The sequence below is a fragment of the Danio rerio genome, chromosome 9 (assembly GCF_049306965.1).
Source record: "Danio rerio strain Tuebingen ecotype United States chromosome 9, GRCz12tu, whole genome shotgun sequence".
Taxonomy (NCBI): Eukaryota; Metazoa; Chordata; class Actinopteri; order Cypriniformes; family Danionidae; genus Danio; species Danio rerio.
This window is the reverse complement of record NC_133184.1, coordinates 35,472,720-35,493,909: the sequence shown is the minus strand read 5'-3', so window position 1 is coordinate 35,493,909 and position 21,190 is coordinate 35,472,720. Positions and strand designations below refer to the sequence as shown.

General features: G+C 34.5%; 2 protein-coding genes across 6 annotated transcripts in view; one reads left to right on the top strand and one right to left on the bottom strand.

The window, feature by feature from the left end:
* Positions 1-14,990, bottom strand: part of kdm6a (lysine (K)-specific demethylase 6A) — a 74,064-nt gene extending 59,074 nt beyond the window's left edge. For all 5 annotated transcript variants that reach the window (XR_012385531.1, XM_005167794.5, XM_073912895.1 and 2 more), the window contains exons 1-4: positions 14,537-14,990; positions 14,336-14,399; positions 6,192-6,300; positions 6,051-6,100 (exon numbers count right to left, since the gene is read on the bottom strand). Coding sequence is in view for 4 of the 5 variants with exons in the window: in XM_005167794.5 (XP_005167851.1) it covers positions 6,051-6,100; positions 6,192-6,300; positions 14,336-14,399; positions 14,537-14,703 (390 nt within the window). In the remaining variant the exon portion in view is untranslated. The remainder of the gene's footprint in view (positions 1-6,050; positions 6,101-6,191; positions 6,301-14,335; positions 14,400-14,536) is intronic.
* A 3,151-nt stretch (positions 14,991-18,141) lies between these two features.
* On the top strand, positions 18,142-19,783 carry fundc1 (FUN14 domain containing 1). The gene is made up of 5 exons (NM_001002711.2): positions 18,142-18,200; positions 18,627-18,783; positions 18,871-18,946; positions 19,039-19,167; positions 19,257-19,783. The coding sequence occupies exons 1-5, from the start codon at positions 18,182-18,184 to the stop codon at positions 19,332-19,334; spliced, it is 459 nt and encodes a 152-aa protein (NP_001002711.2). The 5' UTR covers positions 18,142-18,181; the 3' UTR covers positions 19,335-19,783.
* Positions 19,784-21,190: the final 1,407 nt, after the last annotated feature.

Sequence of the window (21,190 nt, the reverse complement as noted above, 5' to 3'; positions counted from 1 at the left end):
ATTCATTAAATTTGCCAAAATAACATTAAAATGTTATAAGATGGTTCCAAACACTTCTACAATTAGCCCAGATGTTGATCACACTACAGGGCTCAAAATTGCAACCATTTTGGTCGCATATGCGCCCGAAATTTAAGCTATGCGATCTCATAATATATATTGGGAGCATTCGTGCGACTGCATTCAATGGTTGTAGTGCGACCTGTTTTTTTTTTTTTTTTTTTTATAAAAACATGGTAAAAATCGGTCTTCCCTGCCGCTATATTGGTTCATATTAGCTGTCAATCACTCAAGACTTTCCACTGTCAGATGACAAGGAGGGAGCTTTTGTGACCGCGGGGAATGCAAACGGCTGAAGAGTGAAAAGTACACTGAATCTCGATGCGTTGCATGCACTGCGTGTTCAGCCAACACAATCTCATGGCAATTCGTAACTTTTTCATACGTTTCCTTGTGAGATCAGGCTGCAACAGCGCAAATGTCCGCTAAAACACCATCGCCAAAGAAGCTTGCCTTTACGGAGTTTAAACTGATGCGGGTTATAACAAAGAACAGTATTGCGGCGGTAGTCATCGGGAGAATCCTGCTCTGCCCCCCTCTTATTGGGCTGGCTGACTCGCATGCTTTTCCGCAAACACAGAAAAATTTAATTCAGCGCGTAACGAGGCTGAGCATTAAAATTACACGAACCGAAACCAAAACTTTTAAAAGTGAGACTTTTTTCCTTTCTTTTGTCCGTTCTTTTTTAAGGTGTATATTATTTTTCTATTTATTTACTGATGACTGCTTTGCAGCTTTCAGCATTGAATTAAATGATTTATTACAGTATTTTGTTTGTTTTGTAGCAGAAATATTATTTATTAAATTGACATTCATATAAAAACAATAGTACAAAATAAATATTTCTTACTGCAATGCTTCATTTGTGTTTGATACAAACCATCAATTTATTTTTCATAAAGAAACAGCAGGACTTTATATAGCAGATAACTTACATTAAAGCACATTCAAGGCAGCATGATGATGAAAAATATGATTCATTATTAGTATTATTGTCATCATCGTCATCATTAATATTTTATAATTATTCTACATTCATTTTGGAATTATTGCACAAACATTGAGTCATCACAGCATTAGTTAAATAGTTGTTTCTGGGTTTTGTTAGTCCCAATTGATGTTGTTTTCAAATACAATAAATCCCTTAATATACAATTTCTCAAATATATCATTCATTTTTGGTGGGTGCTCCTAAATTTTTTCTGGTGCTCCTAAATATTTCAGGTTGGGAGCATCGGTGCAACCAAGTAAGAAAGTTAATTTCGAGCCCTGCACTACAAACAAGTCATAAACTAGAATGCCATTATATAATGTAATGCTACTATACAAAAGGCTGATTTATACTTCTGCGTCAAACACCGGCGTATGCTACGGCGCTGACGCAAAGCCCTTCGCCGTGGTCGTCGCAGTCACTGACGTGCACCTCTCAAAAAATGTAACTACACGTCGTAACAACACGTAGCGCAAGCTCTGTGATTGGTCGGCTTGGTAGCGCTGACGTGTCGGGGCGGGTCCGAGAGCCGCGCGAATGGCGTGAACCCAATGTAGCGATTGTTTACAAGTGTGGAGTCCTGTGAAGGAGCTCCGAATGGAAAGTTTTATTTTGTGTTTACCTCATAGTTAAAGTTGCTGCACGTCCGCCGGTTCCTGCCTCAAAATGAGCGAGTTTGGCCACTTGTACATCCCGGAAGTGTTCAGGAAAAGCAAAAAAGCAGCGAAGAAACTCGACACAGAGGAACATTAACACCTCACTGCCAACTAGCGTTTCGGATGTGTTAATGCAGACCAACAGTTGCCTGCGCCGTGGGTCACGCCGGTCACTTGACGCAGAAGTATAAATCAAAAAAGAGAAAATAATCCATTATTTACTGGGTGTTTGTCTATGATTAGCTCTGTTCACCTCTTCTTGCATGCCTTCAAATTTGAGTTCTTCGTTCACCTGACACTAACAGCCCCATATAAGATTAACCAATGCGTACAATCTGAGCCAGACACACCCATGATTAGTTCACCTTTTGAGTCTATGGGTTTTTAGTCATTCGTTCATCCTGTGACAGCATGTAAAGAGAAGACTCAAAACTGAAGATCGGATCAAATCTTTTTCCAGCTCTAAATGGTTTTGATCGGCTTCTGTCTTTCACGCAATGAACGAACGACTCAAACCCAATAGAGAACTCGAAAAATAACTTATCTCCTCCTCCACCTGTCAAAGATCATCTTGAGTCTGTAATTCTGCAATGTTTGAACATATTGACAATGACCTTTAGGTGCGTCACTGGCACCACACAATAACCACAACACAAACTTGATAACAGCACCGCCTAGCGGTCATGCATTATTAACCCTTAACCAAGCATCAATAATAAATCTTCTAAACTGACTAATAAATATTGATTGCATAAGTTTGTGGTAAAAATTGATCTCAACTTATTCCTTACTCCATGCTGAGAACATGGATACCAGATATGCCATATTTGGGCAAACTTCCTGTCCACCATATTGATTTTGTTCAAAAACCTTCTTTTGCGAACCCCCTCTCGACCATAGATTCAATTTTTACTAAATTTAACTCTGATCATTTTCAGACTATGCGGACCAAAATTTATAGAAATAAATGTGCTGGTATAACGCCAAACTGCATCTGAGGCTGTCTCTCTGCAATGCTTACATGTAATGATACCAAACTGTAGGTGCGCCATTGTCACCTAACACTGACCAAAACATTACATTTATAACTCTGCCACCTATTGGTCAAAAGTTATAAACCAATAAATCATTCATATGCTAATTGCTTTCATAATTTCCTGATATTTTAAGTGAAACATACTTCAAATTAATTGTTTCACTTGGTCTCATGCTGATTACTAACTTTTTTGCTTTTAGCCTCTGGACTGCTTTGCTCATTCTGGCTCAGCACCTTAATGGCTGCTTGCAGCTATATTTGTTACTATTATTATAATTAGGGATGCACCAATACCATTTTTTTGGAACCGTTCCGATCTCAATACCAAAATTCTGAGTATTGACCGATACAGATCCGGTTCCGATATGGTGCCATTTTTTAATTTTTTAATTTTTTTTGTTTCACTTGGTCTCATGCTGCTAACCAACTTTGTTGCTTTTGGCCTTTAGACTGCTTTGCTCATTCTGGCTCAGCACTGCTTGGCCCCTTAATGGCTGCTTGCAGCTTTATTTGTTACTATTATTTTGATTAGGGATGCACCGATACCATTTGTTTGGAACCGATCCGATCTCAATACCAAAATTCTGAGTATCTACCAATACAGATTCGATCCCGATACCGTGCCATCTTTTTAATTATTTTTTTTATTAACATAATACAGTTTCTATAGCTTTTGTGACAAACTCAAACAATAGGCTATATTTTCTTTAGTAAAAATAAAAGCTATAGGCCTACTGTAAATGACAAATGGCACAATCTAACCAAACATGATGCTTGCTATAAACTATGGGCTACATTATTTGAACATTCATGACATTGATCTGATCTGTTGTGGTCCAGCTTTTCTTTCATTTTTCTTTGAAATCTGTAATAGACTACCACTATTGACACTAATCATTGGTAAAATAGCCAGCTTTATAGCAAAGCCTGATATTGTCCTCCAGGTTTGAAGCAGACTAAACTAAACCGACTTACAGTTTTACTTAATAAACATTCCCTCGCCTAAACTCGCCGCGAGTGCGATGGAGAAACTGAAAGCATGCCTGAAAAATCATTTTTTGTCTGAAAAATTATCTTTCTGAAACAAATTTTGTTTGGTATAATTTGTTGGCTATTTAATGTATTTTTGTTGGTCAGTTATCTACAAAATAAACAAGAATATTTGAGGTGAAGTTCAAAACAAGGTCCGCTTATGCTTCAGCGCACAAACTTACAAATCGGTCTTTTAAATAAAATGTTAATATACATAATTGACAGCAAAAGATTCATTACATTAGGCTAAATAATTTTCTGTTAATGACAATTTATATGTACCAGGCTGTCAGTGTGCCTTTTAATTTAATCAACTACTTTGACCACAATGAGCCAGGCTCTACAAACTATTTGCTGCACTTAAACTATTCCCCTCGGAAGAATAAACTCAGTTGGAAGGATGAGAGTGCATAAACTTATTGTAAGAATAATTTTACAGAGGGGCGCATGTCGCGTCTGAACAGCCAGTGCCTGAATGAAGCGCTTGCATTACTGAGACACAGCGTGCAACCCTCCAGTATACAGATACTTCTAAAACAGCAGCACACAGGGGAAAAATCAGTGTGTTGAGGATCTGTCCAATGTATTATTGAGCCTTTTCTTTTTTAAGTAGACCTACTTTGTGTGTGAAGAGCAGGTAATAACCCTCTCTAGGCTACTCCAGTGTTGCGAATGCGATCTGCTGATCTAACAGACATAGCATGATTTGGAAAAAGCAATGATCTCCATGTTGCAGGTCAAAATTAAGGCATTTAATGTTAACTAAAAGCATTTCTTTGCAATTTTGTGACTTTTGTTGGCTTGTAAATTACACAGAATATAGCGTTTGCGCAAAATTGGATTTGGATCGGTACCAGCTGGCCGATACCGACCCAGCAAAAATATGCTGCATCGAACCGATATTCGATCCAAGTATTGAGATCGGTGCATCCCAAATTGTAATTATTGACATCATTAATATTTTAGAATTATTGGGCATTCATTTTGAAATTATTGTGCAAATATTAATAAGTGATCACAACATTAGATAGTGGTTTCTGATTTTTGTTATTCCTGATTGATGGTGTTTTCAAGTACAATAATTAATATACAATTTGAAGTGGTGCTCATTATTTTTTGTGGTGCTACTACATTTTTTTAAGTTGGAAGCACCGGTAAAAGGTTTATTTTAAGCCCTGTGTAGGAGGTAATTTGGCTGTATAGTGGGGACAGAAATTTTCTGAAAGGCAATAAAACTCCAGTCTGGACGAAGATCATTTTCATTCGAAAATGCCACTTTAAAACAAAAAGGCACCAGTGTAAACTGCACCTAAGACGAACAGCAGAGTTGAGTATGTGGATTAAAGGTAATAACGTTGTAAATAAAGCTTTTTGGGACAGTCCGATCATTTGGCTTAAAGCCCGGGACACATCAAATCAACGTCAAAGTACTAGCGGGGATGAAAACCGACTGTGTTGTCACCTTGCGTCAGCTGCATTTAGTCTTGTTTTAACATGAACTGCACATGAACAAACCAAACGGATGACAGACAACTGAAATGAGGACATGCTTTAAATATATGAATAAACAAAGCAGCATAAGGAGCATTTACGTACCAATTTTACAGCACTTCACTCACCACAGTAGAATTCACGAATGCAAATAAGTATGATAATCTATGTTGTTTGCAAAAATGTAGAAAATGCGATTTAATGACTGCTGGCTTTTACGTATTCACTCTTGACTTGCGTCATTTGTATAGTTTTGTCACCTTAGTTTTTGCTCATGCTCTCTGATTAGTAGCTGAACAGCTAATCAGACCATTTTGGTCACCAACGACCAATGCTGATTTTACATACTGATTCAGGCAAACTCCCGCCAACATGAGCCCGATGTGAGGAGTCATGTGGAACACACCAAACAACCTAGCCTGACAAATACTAGACAAAAGCTAACCATAGGCTTGGTGTGTCCCAGCCTTAAGAGATGCATCGCCAGGAGCAGCAGGTAAAAATCCAAGGTTTAGCTGGAAAATCTTTGCTAAAAGATTATATTGTTAACAGTGAATATGCCTCCAAGTTTAAAACCATTGTTTATTGCAATCATTATTTTCTACGAAAGTAAATTGTTATTCAGTATTGTCTGTATGGCACTGGACAAATGCAGTTATATCCCTCACATATATATGACAAAAACCAGTTGTAATCAGATTACAATAAACTTCTGAAATACACTGGACCCGACAAGTGTAAACTGTACTTAGTGTCCAATCAATGAGATTCAAGCATCGCTCACCTTCCAGTAGTCTGACTGTAAACTGTAGTATCTCTGGTATGCAGATAATGCTACAAAAGAAAAAACAAAAGAAATTAATTAAGAACTAGTGTCAATTACAATTATAACAATTTTAAAAGACAATATTTAGTCAGAACTCACCTTTAGGATAATCTTCCAGTAAAAGGTTGAAGTGACCTAACTGGCAAAACACCTCTGGCTCCACTTTCCCTTCAGCTTTTAAAATATAGACGTCATAGCAGCGAACAGCCTGTGAAGCGAAGAGCAAGTATTTAAAAAAAAAAGCACAAAAGGTAGGAAAATACGTATTTCAATCACCTTAAACCAGTCATTTACCATAAAATACACTGACACGGCAATATGATATCTCAAACTTCTAGGGCTCTATTTTGACGGTCCATGAGCAGAGCGCAAAACGCAGGGCGCAAACGCTTTGGGGGAGTGTCAGAACGCATTTTTGCTAATTTAAGGACGGGAAAATCCACTTTGCGCCATGGCACATGGTCTAAAAGGGTTGAGTTTATTTTCTTAATGAGTTCTGGCGTGTTTTGAGAATAAACCAATTAGAGTCTCATCTCCCATTCCCTTTAAGAGCCAGTTGTGTCACGCCATAAGCGCATTCGCTATTTACAGGACATAAAGGTCTAAGTGGAAAAACTGCGCATTTCACTAACAAATAGTTAACAGTTAACATTTTTTTTAACAGAAAACTGTTAAACAGAGCATCTACTGCGTGAGAATGAGAGATAAATTATCACTTTCACTTTCGCTCTTGGATAGGGAAACCTTTACGCACAGACATCAAATAGTCTTTAAATAATTAATTGCATTTGTCAAGCGCAAATATTAGTTTTAAAACTATTTCTAAATTCAGTTCTAATTTCCAGCAAACAAATAAATTAACAACAATAACGAAGTGTGCTCAAAAACCTGAGTTATATCCTAAAACACATGATGTCCCATATGGTCTAAAACCTGACAGGTGGGCAAATCTAAGCTTGTTTTTAATAAAACAAATATAAATATGGATATAATAAATAATACTGCTAATAATAATAACATTATACAAAAGCAAATTGTTATGAATGAACTGAAAAAGCCTCCCGAGATGAAGACAAAAAAAAGCAGTGATTTTTCATATTTATGTAGGCTAGAAAATAATGTTTTGTAATGTTTTAATCCTTTATATTTATATCCTATATCTATTCTATATATATCCATAACATTTAAATTTTTTCATGTGTAAAGATATTTGCCTAATGCTCTCTTGTGCATATTGAGCAGTGCGTAAGCGAACCACAACTCTGCGCCGGAGTTTAGACCGGGTTTGTTTTGGTCTAATGAAAAATCTATTATAGTTTCTCAAAATAGCGACGCACCAGTAATGCACCTCAGAACGCCTTCCTTTTTAGACCAGAACGCCTATGGACGCACATATGAGCGCTAATGCCTTTGCTATTTAAACAGCATAGCGCAACACCTCAAAACGACTCTTGCGCCAAGCTTAAAATACCAAGTATTGTGCCGCGCCTTGCGCCACATTGCGCTGGGTGCATGATAGGGCCCCTAATGTCTATTTAACAGGGAATGATTCACTTAATCACAGCAGAAACCAAGCTTTATGAAAGATTGTGTAGTTTAACATCAGCATATATGTTGCCTATTTAAACAGCAGTCATACACGTCATGTAATGTGCAGTACAAAAATTGTATATAAAATGCACAGATAAATACACACACGCACACAAGCAACAACAGTCTTTTAATTATGAATAAGCCAACTCAGGTGCTTATGGTAAACTGTCATGCTATTATAACCTCATCGGATTTAAGATCAATGATCCTCGCTGCCTAACGGAGATACAATATAAAGCGGGTGTCAAATTAAGTTCCATTGTTTAGTTCCATATCTTTAAATATTTGCATCGTAGTAACACTTCTTGTAATTTATTGCAGTTTTATAAATATTACATTTTTTTTAACTGTATTTTCAATAAAGTTTCTGCCCTGATGCTACTGATGACACTTGAGTTTAAACATCGTTCATCTCATTTCTACACTTGAACTAGGGCTGCTATTTCGTTTCAGCATCGAAATCAAAATGTCCACATTCGCAATAGTCACATGTAGACATGGGAGGATAACCGGTTTTAAGGTATACCAAGGTTTGGAAAAGTCAAGGTTTTAAAACTTTCTATAAAAATTATGTTATACCGTTCCTAAGGTACAGTTAAAGTCAGAATTTTTAGCCCCCCATTGAATTTGTTTTTCTTTTTAACATTTTTTTCCCAAATGATGTTTAACAGAGCAAGGAAATTTTCACAGAATCTCTGTTAATATTTTTTCTTCTGGAGAAAGTCTTATTTGCTTTATTTCAGCTAGAATAAAAGTAGTTTTTAATTAAAAAAAAAAACGCTTTAAGGTCAAAATGATTAGCCCCTTTAAGCTTTTTTTTTGGTAGCCTACAGAACAAACCAACGTTTTACAATAACTTACCTTATTACCCTCACCAGCCTAGTTAACCTAATTACCCTAGTTAAGCCTTTATATGTCACTTAAAACTGTATAGAAGTGTCTAGAAAAACATCTAATCAAACATTATTTAGTCATCATGGCAAAGATAAAATTAATCAGCTATTAGAAATTTGTTTTTAAAACTATCATGTTTATAAATGTGTTGAAGAAATCTTCTCTCCGATAAACAGAAATTGGGTAAAAATAAATAAATAGGGGGGCAAATAATTGTGATTGAAACTGTTTATGTACGTTTATGTACGTGTACTGTTTTATGTACGTTTTTTTTACGTCATAAGTTTTTAATGGGCAACAATATCTCCAAAGATATAAAAAGATGCCATTTTAAATTGTAATGAAATTTGTGTTTCTGAAAGTAATGAAAACAGCTGTCAATGATTCGTCTGAATTATATAGCCTGATGTTTACTTTTCCAAAATACTTTAAAAGTTTCACAAAATAAAACATGTTAAAGGGGAAAAACGGTTTTGATTTTTACCCATACATTAAAAAAGATGATATTTTAGAGGCGTAATCACAATAATGTAAAACCGTAATACAGGGCTGTGCGATTTAGGGAAAGTATTTAATTGAGATTTTTTTTTTTAAGATATTGCTATTTGGTTTGCAATTTAATTTTGTATTCAAGCTTCAGCTCAATAATCAGTCATGGCAACAATTCTGCCACAGCTCTTAAAAACTGCGTTTTTATTCAGTGTCTGTGACTTTAAAACTAAAATATTCCCATATTACCAACGCTCTTTTGGTTTTATTTTAATTAATCTATTAAAGCTTCTGAAGCAGCAGACACCATTATCCCACTTGTTTTTGTTTTTATTGTGGATGTTCCGAATAGTTCAGTTGCACAACTTTGATTGGACAGAATGAAAATTAGCTCACTTAATTGGCACACAGACGGCAGTCAAACATTTGCTCTGGGAGGGGGAAACTAAATAATAAATATATATTTCGCCTCTTGCGATTAACTTATTGCTACGTTTCAAATTGCGATTCAATTTCGATTAATCACACAGCCCTACCGTGATATTTTTATCCTAGGTTATCATACCGTCAGAATCTCAAACCAGCCCAAGCCTAGTCACGTCGCAGAATATGCAATGCTGAGTCTGCATTATATTTGAGAATTTTTATCTTGTTTCTAGTCCAGAAAAATCTAAATTTCAAAGTGAAAACAAGATTATTTTACTTGTTTTAAGTTGACATATTACTTCTGAAAGTAAAAACTAAATTTAAACATAAAACAAATCAAATATTTTTAAAACATAAATTTTTTTTGTTATTTGGACTAGAAATCAGACAAAAAGTCTAAGCAAAGCATTTTTTGTATTGTGAATATTTAATTTCTCTACCTAAATACTATTAGACACTCGAGAAAAAAATATGTTACATTAAAGCATTCAAACTATCTGGAAAAACTGTATTCGTAACACAATATATTTTGCAGAAAAATACCGCAATATCAGATTTTTCCAGTATCATGCAGCCCTACACTTTAAAAATGCAGACAATTTATTAATGTTGTTCCAACACAAATAGATTAACTTAACACCTAATTTTTATGTTCAATCCACATAAATGTGTTGTGTTGTCCCAATGAATACTTAAGAAATGCGTTGTTTCAGCTCACTTTGAATAAGCAGTTTGATTGTGCAAAAACATTTTTTTTTTAGTGTAACTTTAACAATTAAATAAATGCTTAAATCTATTTAACTAACTATACTTTGATTAAATTACACTATCAATGCTTTCGATGCAAGGAACTGTATGAAATTGAAAATACTCATATCTAACTTTTACTGGACATTCATTGGTGGCTTAAAACACTTTCATTGCTATACCCCACTCTAAATTTACAACACACTTAAAAATAAATTCTTTCTTCTCTTATTGTACTTCCTTTTAATAAATTTTTTTTAACTGTTCATTAAAGATTTCTGAAAATAATTTCATGGTTTGCACCTTCTACGAAAAAATAAGCAGCAGAAGAGTTTTTAACACGTTTCTTAAGCGCTGTATCATTGTGTGATCATATGGCTGCTGAAAAATCAGTCTGGGCATTACAGAAATAAATAACAGTTTAATTGCTTCTCATCGTTACACTTTAAAGCTCTGATAATCGTACAAGGTCACTGAACCTGAACGAAACTAAAGGTCACAGAAGAGGTCAAATACAGTGGTTACTTTCTATGACAAGTAATTCTTTTTTTTCTCAGGTTCGCTCTGTACTCTGGAAGTAACGTCTATAGATTTTGAACTATCTCACTCAAAACAAACACACAGGCTAAACCTCAGCAGTAACTAATGAACACTTTATGGTGGCACATCAAATGCACACTTAGTGCTGGTATAACAAATGAGTATTGTGAGCAAGCTCAGTCATGAAGAGAACTCAGTTAATTTAAATAAACACCAAACGTAAAATATTGAACACTTTCTTTTTAGATCAAGCCAGCATAACTTCAGAATATTGCTGCCATTACAGTCACTGCTAAACGCATCAATACACGTTCTGCTGAAACTAAAAGGAAGTTATTTTTTAACTGCTGTGCTCACTTTTAAAAAGGTGCTGGCCATATCTGGGACAGCAAACGTTTTGACAGACATAGCTAGTTTGAGGGAAGAGTTGCTCAGTAGCAGAGAGACAGCAAGACCTCAAAAACAGGACTGAGCTGAATGACATGATATGTGCATCTATTTCTAAATGAATTCTTGTGAAACACCACAACAGCCTCAAAATGCCTGGCAGTTGGCAGAAGAGGCAATCAAACATTTCGCATATCCATCTCCTGTGGGGAAAATGTAGACGTTTTCTAACGAAAAAATGTAAAACTTTCAATTGGTTACCATGAATATTTGTATTTTTCCATTATTTGGTACATTGTTTCAAAATTCACTCATCAATTTTCGGTTTAGTCCCTTTATTAATCAGGGGTAGCCACAGCGGAATGAACCGCCAACTTATCCAGCATATGTTTTACGCAGTGGATGCCCTTCCAGCTGCAACCCATTATTAGGAAACACCCATACACTAATTCACACTACAGAAAATTTTACTTACCCAATTCACATATACTTCAAGTCTTTAGACTTGTGGGGGAAACCGGAGCACCCAGAAGAAACCCACCTGAACACCAGGACAACATACAAACTCCCCACAGAAATGCTAACTGACCCAGCCAAGGCTCGAACCATCAACTTTCTTGCTGTGAGACGATCGTGCTACCCGCTGCACCAATATGACGCCTGTTTCAAAATTTATTTTGACAATCAACAAAACTGCTCATATCAATGATAACCAATTGGAATGAGTACAATTGAGCGTTAAATAAAACTTTATAGTCATTTATAGTGTGATTTATGATTTAGAAATTCAGCATCAGGTGTACTTCTCGTCGCTAGGGATGCAACGATTAACCGATATCACTATTTTCTGCTAAACTGTATACTTGGGTATGGGTAAGATTTTTGATTTACATTTTTGTTTGCTTTTTAGGACAACAGTATCTCCAGCAGAAAATATATATAAAGATGCCGTTTTAAATAGTGAAGAAAGTGTTTTTTAAACAAATGAAGACAGCAGAAGTCAATGATTCATTTAAATTATATAGTCTGACATGTTTACTGCTCCAAAATGAATGTTTCTCAAAACAAAACATATAATGTTTAAAGGGGAATTCTTTTTTTTGTTTTTTTTTTTTTACCCCAGACATTTAAAAAGAAGATATTTTAGAGCAGTAATCACAATACCATAAAACAGTGATATTTTTGTCCAAGGTTATCATACCGTCAGAATTTTATACCAGCCCCTGCCTACAATAAATAATACTTTAAAATATGAGGAGTTTTCATGTGATTTACAAAACTAGTAGTGTTCTGAAATTAATGAATACATAATAATCGTGATAACTATAAAACTATGATTATTCATCAGACTAATCTTAAACGAGAAAAATATACAATCATTGCTTCCCTACTTGTCGCTAATAAAAATAGTAATTTAAAAAAACAAGAATAACTGAATAATCCCAACCCAATAATCTCATTGATTTACAGAATACCTCTAAGAAGACAGTAAATACATTTTAAGTGCAGTCACTTTTTTCTCTTATCTTTTTTCCCCTTAAAATGCAGTTCTTTGACCCTGCAATACCCAAAATAAGATTTTTCCAAGTAGTAAATGAAGCCCTGCTCAAACAGCTCTCAGCAAATGTTACTTCCAAATGCAGGGAAGGCGATGCAACCTAGCACAGAAAGCATAGTCATTCCACTAACTTGCTCGTCGATTTGACAATCCATATTGAAGTACTCCAATATGCACTAATGAACAATATAAAAGTGCTTTTTAAACTTGACTGCTGAGATAAAACAGAAAAAACGACCTCAATAGCACCAAAATGACGTCCTCACATGCAGTTACAGCTGATTAGCATCATGCTAACCTGCTAACACGTAGCCACAAACGGATAAACGACTAGAACATAAGCTTTAACCTTACTAGCTCATCTCGAAACGCTTCAGTAGCTTGAAGACTTGGTTATAAACTCCAAATATTTTTAATACTTCGCAAAATTGGCCTACTTGAGTATGAACAGCTTGGCTAACTCAACTTATACACTGTGCTTATCATTTTCATAACCAACAGATGCACCTTCTGGCTCAATATACGTTAAAGCAATTTAGACTAATTTTCTCTATAATTAAGACAAATTAATTCAAACACACTTCGACTGTTTAACTCGTATTCAAACACATGCAAATAAACAAAAACACCACCCTTATTATCTTCAACTCTTTATTACAAACCCATACTGACAATGGAACGATGTCATATCAGGCAAGTGGCCTGTAACGTTTCACCATCAAACCAATCCATGCAATAACATAAACGGACAAAACGTAAAACAAAATCAGTAATTTCTCGGATGGAGTGAGCAAAACAACACTCAAAAATAAAGAAGTCTGTTTTACTGCGATTTGAATGCGCAAGAACTCGACAAAGCCAGCACCCAAACTAATATAACTTAACAGTCAGTTTAACAACCTTGTGATTACCAACATCGAAAATAATTACTGTAGTAAGCGACTACACATGAATACAGAGATGCATCATGTCTATAAAGAGCCCTTTTTATCTTCATATCTCCATGCATTAACGTTACAGCTGAATTGAGCAGATTAGTGCTAAGCATTCTAGTTTACGTTTAGCGACGATATAAACAATCGAGCAGTTTAGACCTGCTTTATAATAAAGGTCGCGTTATGTGTGCATATTTATTGGAATAAAGTATGTATAGAGATGTGAGATATTTATATTTTTTATGACAATTAATCAATTGAGATCTGATATAATAGTGTGTATAGCTGTACGTGGGTATTATGCATAAATACGGTACAACAGGATATCTCAACTTTAAATGCATCGCTGGGCGATAATTGAGTATTTATAATAATGTATTTATTGATAATTTCTATAAAAAGTGTATACACGTCTTTTTTATAGCATCCTACCAGTGCATACATTAAATGGAAAGCTACTTCCGACTGTGTATGGCTGTTGATATAGAGTATATATTTACGCACTCATACACACACCCTTTACGTGTTATTGCGTACGACACTTTATCAGTCTTAGCAACTCTTTCTCTAGAATTTTGCAGACTGATTTTGCAATCAAAATTTTCCATATATGATTATCATAGTTGTGTGTGTCTATCTATCTCTAGACCCCCATCAGTGTCATACACTCATACCTTTAACAGCAAGGCCTTCGTTCTGGCGCCATCTTCATGAAGCCTCTGAAATCCAAACAGTGTGCTGCAAATAGAGGACAACACAGGCGGTTCCGTGTTAGTTTACCTGCGCTGCAATCATTTGCACCGCTTTGAACATACAGGAAATGCTTGTAAAATGCACGACAGGTCGTCGTGGCATGGAAACGGACTTTAACTGACCTGTCTATGCTGGCTAAGCGCTCCCTTTCTTGCGGCGTAAGCTTCGGAAAGTCCTCCTCGGTTTCTCTCGCTTTTCCCGCCGCCATTTTCTTTTCCTCATCACCACCAGCAGCAGCAGCAGCAGCAGCGCGAGCTACAGCGGCCACCGACACTCCGCACGATTTCATAGACAAAAAACTCCAGTGAAAATATTTACGCACCGCAAGCAGAGTACCTCTTTTGTAGAGCTAAACGCCAAAAAATGAACAGATGGGAAATGATTTCCTCGGAACACCCAATTTTTCACATTGTCCTCGACATGAATGAGTCGCGGGTAGCAGGTACACCAAAATGCATGTAGAACGAGCAATGCAGGGTTTAACGGTAAATTGTTATTTAGTAATATCTGAAACTTCCCCCTAGTCGCCAGCTCAAACTTGTTATAATTGTGTCACTCAAGCGAACCCACGCCGCCGTCGTTGCAACGCCTTCTCTGTGGTTTTGACCAATCGCTGCTTTCGAAGGAGGCCACGTGATCGGCCTTGTCTTGGGATCCTTTTTTTCATATAAACTTTCAAGGGGGAGGGTAAATAACAAACCCCTCAACTTTACGCCGCATCTTCGTCAGCTGCGATTGGTTCACCTGCATTTATTATGATTACGTAACACCAATATGAAACGTATTATTGGTTCGAGCGTCTGTCTGTTTGAAAACTCGGGGGTTTGAGGACGTGAGGAGAACGTTGGATATACTTCTACGATAAATAAATACTACCTCTGGCATTGTTCTGTATGTGTCGTTCTTGCATTAATAATAAAAAAACGATAAATAAATACAGTTTGTTGTATGAGTCAGTTTCATTTTACAGTCTTCCACACCTTTGTATAGTACGGGGTAAATTTGATTACATCTATCTTTCTTTTAGCTTGTGAGAAGGTAAGGCAAAGCACTTAGTTGGTGCCAGTTTTACATACAAATAAATTGACTTAGTTATTTATAAGTGTACTATATTGTATTGTATTCCAGTCTAGTTTGTGTAATGCCTGGTTTTAGATAATAATTGCAACCTTATCTAATCACAACACGTACACTCCTAAAAATAAAGGTACCAGGAAGAACCTTAAATGGGATTTCACAGTGACATTATAAACCTTTTTTTAATTCCCAATAGTCATAATATAGAATGTAGGCCTATTATACTTAAATGGGGGAGACTTTTGTTGTAAAATGTACAAACAAATTTATTAGATTATTATTTATTAACAACAGAGCCTTAAAGACAAGAATATTTTGTTTTTGGAATGTTTGTTATTAAGATATTTTGTGGAAAAACGCTGGGTTGCTTCCTTTTCGTTTCTGCATAATTATTAAACATAGGGAACTACATTTAACAACATATTTTACAACATTTATGTTAGCAATTATACATTATCTAAATTTATGCAGTCTGATGGAAATTGCTCATTATCTTTAGATCTTTCAGAGTCTATGGTTCATCTTTTTTATGAATGTCAAAATTCAAAGACGTTTTGGGAAGACTTATCATTGTGTGTCCAAAAAACAAAAACAGGTTTTAGATGTAATTTGAACCTCAAATATTTTTTATTTATATTTTATTTTAACTTAAACAATTTATCTGTAGAATTTATAATGAATCTTTAGATTTTATTTGGTAAATTTTATATTCATAAATGTACATTGAATAACTTTAAACCTTGTTTAAAGGTTTCTATTATAGATTTTGATTTATATATACTCGCTCCAGTTTATTAATAGCAAGAAATGTCAAGATACAAATAAAATTGCAAAGGAGCTGAAGTTAACTGAATAGTAAAATATAGCTGTCAATTGGGTAGATTAAATCAACTAGTTATATTGTCATTGTAAATGTTTCAGTGTTGAAGTTGTGTTTTTATTTATTTTAATTATGTAACATATATATATTAGTTAATTTTATGTTATTAGTTACATTTGTATTATTTGTGGGGTGACGCGGTGGCTGGGTCAGTTGGCGTTTCTGTGTGGAGTTTGCATGTTCTCCCCGCATTCATGTGGGTTTCCTCCAGATGCTCTGGCTAAGTCCAAAGACATGCGGTACCGGTGAATTGAGAAAGCTAATTTGTGCGTAGTGTATGTGTGTGAATGAGAGTGTATGGGTATTTCCCAATGATGGGTTGCAGCTGGAAGGGCATCCGCTGCATAAAGCATATGCTGGATAAGTTGGCAGTTCATTCCGCTATGACGACCCCAGATTAATAAAGGGACTAAGCCAAAAAAAATAAATAAATGAATTATTCGGATGTCATGTTTAAATTGTATATTTGCTGTTGTTTAATAAAAAAAATAATAATAATAAAAAATAAATAAAATCATAGAATTTATGGCTTCATAATCTAAAGAAACTACTAAAAATATATTCATTCATTTTCTTTTCGTCTTAGTCAGAATATATATATATATATATATATATATATATATATATATATATATATATATATATATAATTATTATTATTAACATTTTTTTTTATATTCCATGGCTGTTAAGTTTATTTTGACCCTGCCTCTTTCTTTGATTTTTCAAAGTACAGCACATGGATCCAAATTCTTTAAGAACATACATTTACCCAGTGAATTTATTATTTATTTATTTAACCCTTTCATGCGCTACATGGGTCTAAAGTGACCCGTCTAAGTTTATTTTTTTACATTTTTCTATATCTATTTTATAGCTTGTGCATCAAAGGGTCAATAATACTTTATTGTACTGTACTGCATATGATGGTGTACTGTATTTATCCTTGTCTGTATTGCTGTAATGTTTCTCATAATAAAAATACTGTCTTTTTTAACTTCTTTCACTCTTTCTTCAACATCCCAAAAGTTGTATAGAATATGAAATATCTGTAAAAATATTAAAATTATTATTTGATGGTTGTTGTTATCAATGTTTTAATTATGTATACAACTATTATTAGTGTTTTAAATGTTTGAAAGCAGTAAATGTAAAAACTCTGTACACTTAAATTCTGCACAAAACGCACAAGAGTAACGTTAAAGAGAGAACGTTTTGTTAATTAATAATAAAAATACTCTCCATCCTATCTTCTATCATCCATTTTTGCTGTCATTGTTTTCTTTCTTTCTTTCTTTCTTTCTTTCTTTCTTTCTTTCTTTCAACACCCTGAAAGTTGTATAGGCTAGAATATGAAATATTTAGAAAATTATAAAAATTATTATTTAATGCTATTATTTATATTTTAATTATGTAAACAACTGTTATAGTGTTTAAAATGTTTGAAAGCAGTAAATGTAAAAACGCTGTGTTAAAATTATGGACAAAAAAAAACACAAAAGTAAAAAGACAGAGAGTTCTGTTATTTAAATATGCTAGGCGTCTTTGAGCTTTGAAAATCTTACAGACCTGAGCTTCCCCTTAGTAGTGGAGTATACACAGAAACATGTAAAATGCTTTCTGGTTCTGATGGTAGACAGTATTTTATATACTGAGATTGCACCATTACACTCTACGGACTTTGTGAAGTATTTAGTGAATACCACATATACGCAAATTTGGAATCGAAGAGTGATTATCGCACGCAAACTGCGCAGCATTTTACGTAAGAGCTTCCGCGGTTGCGAGCGTCGTGAACGCAGCCTCATAAAATGGCGGATCGCGGCGAAGGTAAATAAATTGGCTAACCAAACATTTGAATGAATAGTCTCGATTGGCAGCGTGTTTGTTTCACCGGATTTATCGCGTGCAACAAGATTCCGAGTGTTTACACCGTAGAAGAGCAGCATAGGTTTCGTTTATTTTGCCAGCAGCCGTTCAGTCTATACAGATACAACGCAGCTAAATTCAACCATACTGTTTTCATTCTCATTCGTCTTTCCATTCGCGTGCTGGTAAATTCATTGACACTTATTAATGCAAACAAATTAGTGTAATCACATCGTATTAATTTGAAATGTCAAAGGACGTGAACCTTAATGGTTGAAAATTCGTATATTCAGTGTTTACAAAGCTGGATCATGTTTGTCATCAGAGAACAAACATAGAATTACAGTATTCGTTTGTAACGACTGTGGTTAATGTTTTCACTTGTAGATGCAGAGAGTGAAGATGAATTGTATGAAGTGGTCAACATCACAGATTATGCCAGGAGGCATCAATGGTGGAGTCGAGTATTTGGTAACAGCACAGGTCCCATTGCAGAAAAATACTCTGTGGCTTCACAAATCATGATGGGTGGAGTGTCCGGATGGTTAGTGTTCATGTGAATGCTTTAATTTCTAATAAAACCCTTAATATTCCTGATTGTTATAAATAATAAAAAAATGTCCTTCTCTAGGTGTGCTGGATATCTCTTTCAGAGAGTTGGAAAGCTTGTGGCTACTGCTGTTGGAGGAGGATTTCTTTTGTTACAAGTATGAGTTCTTAAAATTAAGTTATGCTTTTAATTAGTATATGTTATGCTCAATGACATTTAATTTGTTAATCATCTATTTTCTTATTTCAGATTGCCAATCATAGTGGCTATGTGCAGGTGGACTGGAGGAAAGTGGAAAAGGATGTCAATAAAGCTAAAAAGCATTTGAAGAAAAATGCCAAAAAAGCTGCTCCTGAGCTCAATACCTTTATAGAAGATGTGGGTATACTTTCATATGCTTGTCATAATTTCATATACTATCTATTAGCTGTTATGACACTTCGCTTAACCTACATTTTGTTCTACAGTCTACAGAGTTTGTGAAGAGGAATATTGTTATCTCAGGAGGATTTGTTGGAGGATTTCTGCTAGGCCTGGCATCCTAAATGAAACCTGGATGTACTGTATTGCCTCTGATATGAGTACAGTAATATTGTCCCTTATCTTGGTATCACAGTGATACAGCACTGAAACATGTTGTTTGTTCAGAAGCAGTGAGTGCAATGGACATTTGCTGGACTTTTTTAATATGTTCCTCTACAATGTTATACAATAGCTAAAACATCCTGCAGGAGAGAGATATATTGTGCCAATAACTTTATAGAAAATTGTGGCTTTTATTTTGTTCATTTTATTTTAATTAGTGATAATGCATTCATTTGTTACATGTACAACTACTGAAGTGTTTCATATTGTATTTTGCTTTTGACGGTACATTATTTGAGGTAGATGTATCATTTCCCTAATATATTGTCAAAATGCATGAATTGTTTTGACGTAAAGATAAAAATAATGTTGTGGAAATAATAAAAAGTCTTTCTGGTTATGTATAGACTATTTGTACTTTTTGGTTTGTTTGTTTGTTCCTAAGTTCTAAAGTCGGCATTAAATCAGAATTAGCTTTTCTAGTTTTATATTTTTATAGTGCTTGTTATTAATGTGCACTTCATTATTTTGTAAAAAATAATTTGCCCTTATTATGTTTTATCCAACACTATAACCTTCTCTGCCCCCTCGAAATGACTTTTCTTTACTTTTGGTCATATGGATTGCCTTTAGGGCGGGACTATCAGGGCGTGTCTCATTTCTGTTCTATTTTGGGCAAAGTAGATGGGTTACAGCTGCGGGTATGCACATCAATATAGCATCATTTTTGTAAAACTTTATAACAGTAATTAATAGTAGACATTAATAAAATACCCTGTACAACTACTGTTTTCATGTTACTGTGACAGTAGGGGTAGATGTTAATGAAAAACAATAAATGGGAAATTTAATACATAATATAAATAATTCTTGTTTACTTCCGGCCACAACCGTATGTGATCTAGCAATAACCCTACTTTTGTCTACTTATCAGTCTTCCATCATTTTGTTAGCGATGCCTATCCTCCAATGATCCAATCAGTTCCTGAAGGTTTTTTTCTCATTTCAGAATCGTTTCAATTTGATATGAAAAACAGGACAATCTTAACATCTGTTTTATGGTGAATTTAAATGACAATATATTGTGTTTGGATGAATCTGAGTGTTTTACAGTGTTGCAAAAAACAACGACTTTAAAAAGTAAAAATAATAATAATAATGTATCTGTGTGGGTTAAGTTATTAAATGCTACCCTGCAGATTTTTACAGTGGTACATTTCTAAGAAAAAAAAAGGAAAGAAAAAAAGGCTGTTTAATCAACAGTCATAACTGAAAAAAGTTACATGACAAAAAAATGTCAAGGTGATTTTTTTACTTTAACTTATTTTAATAAGTAAATCAGGTTTCAACTAAAGTTATGCTGAATTATACGAAGTTTAACTTTATATTTTAAGTCAGTTTGATGTTGTTTGATATGACTATGAATGCTATTAACTAAACAAGCTTTTTAAAAGAGTGTAGCAGTAGATTATTAAACTGAAAAGAACATTTGTTGTTTTAAATAGTATTTCATTAATTTGTGATATCTAACTGCCTGGTATTAGTTAGCCTACTTTTATTATATTTTGATTAATTTATTAACGTTATACTTTAAGAATCATATAGTGATATTGAAGACCAACCTTTTTGTTTATTGAGAAGTCTATTATTTTAAGCATTAGTTTTTGTTTGCTTGTTTTTTTTATACCAGGAAACTGTAAATTACAACTTAGAATACAGTAAAAGAGAAGTTCTATTACACAATATTTACATTAGATACACAGGATAAAGAGCAAAACCCAAAAAAAAGTACATTAAAAATGAATCAAAAAAAAAT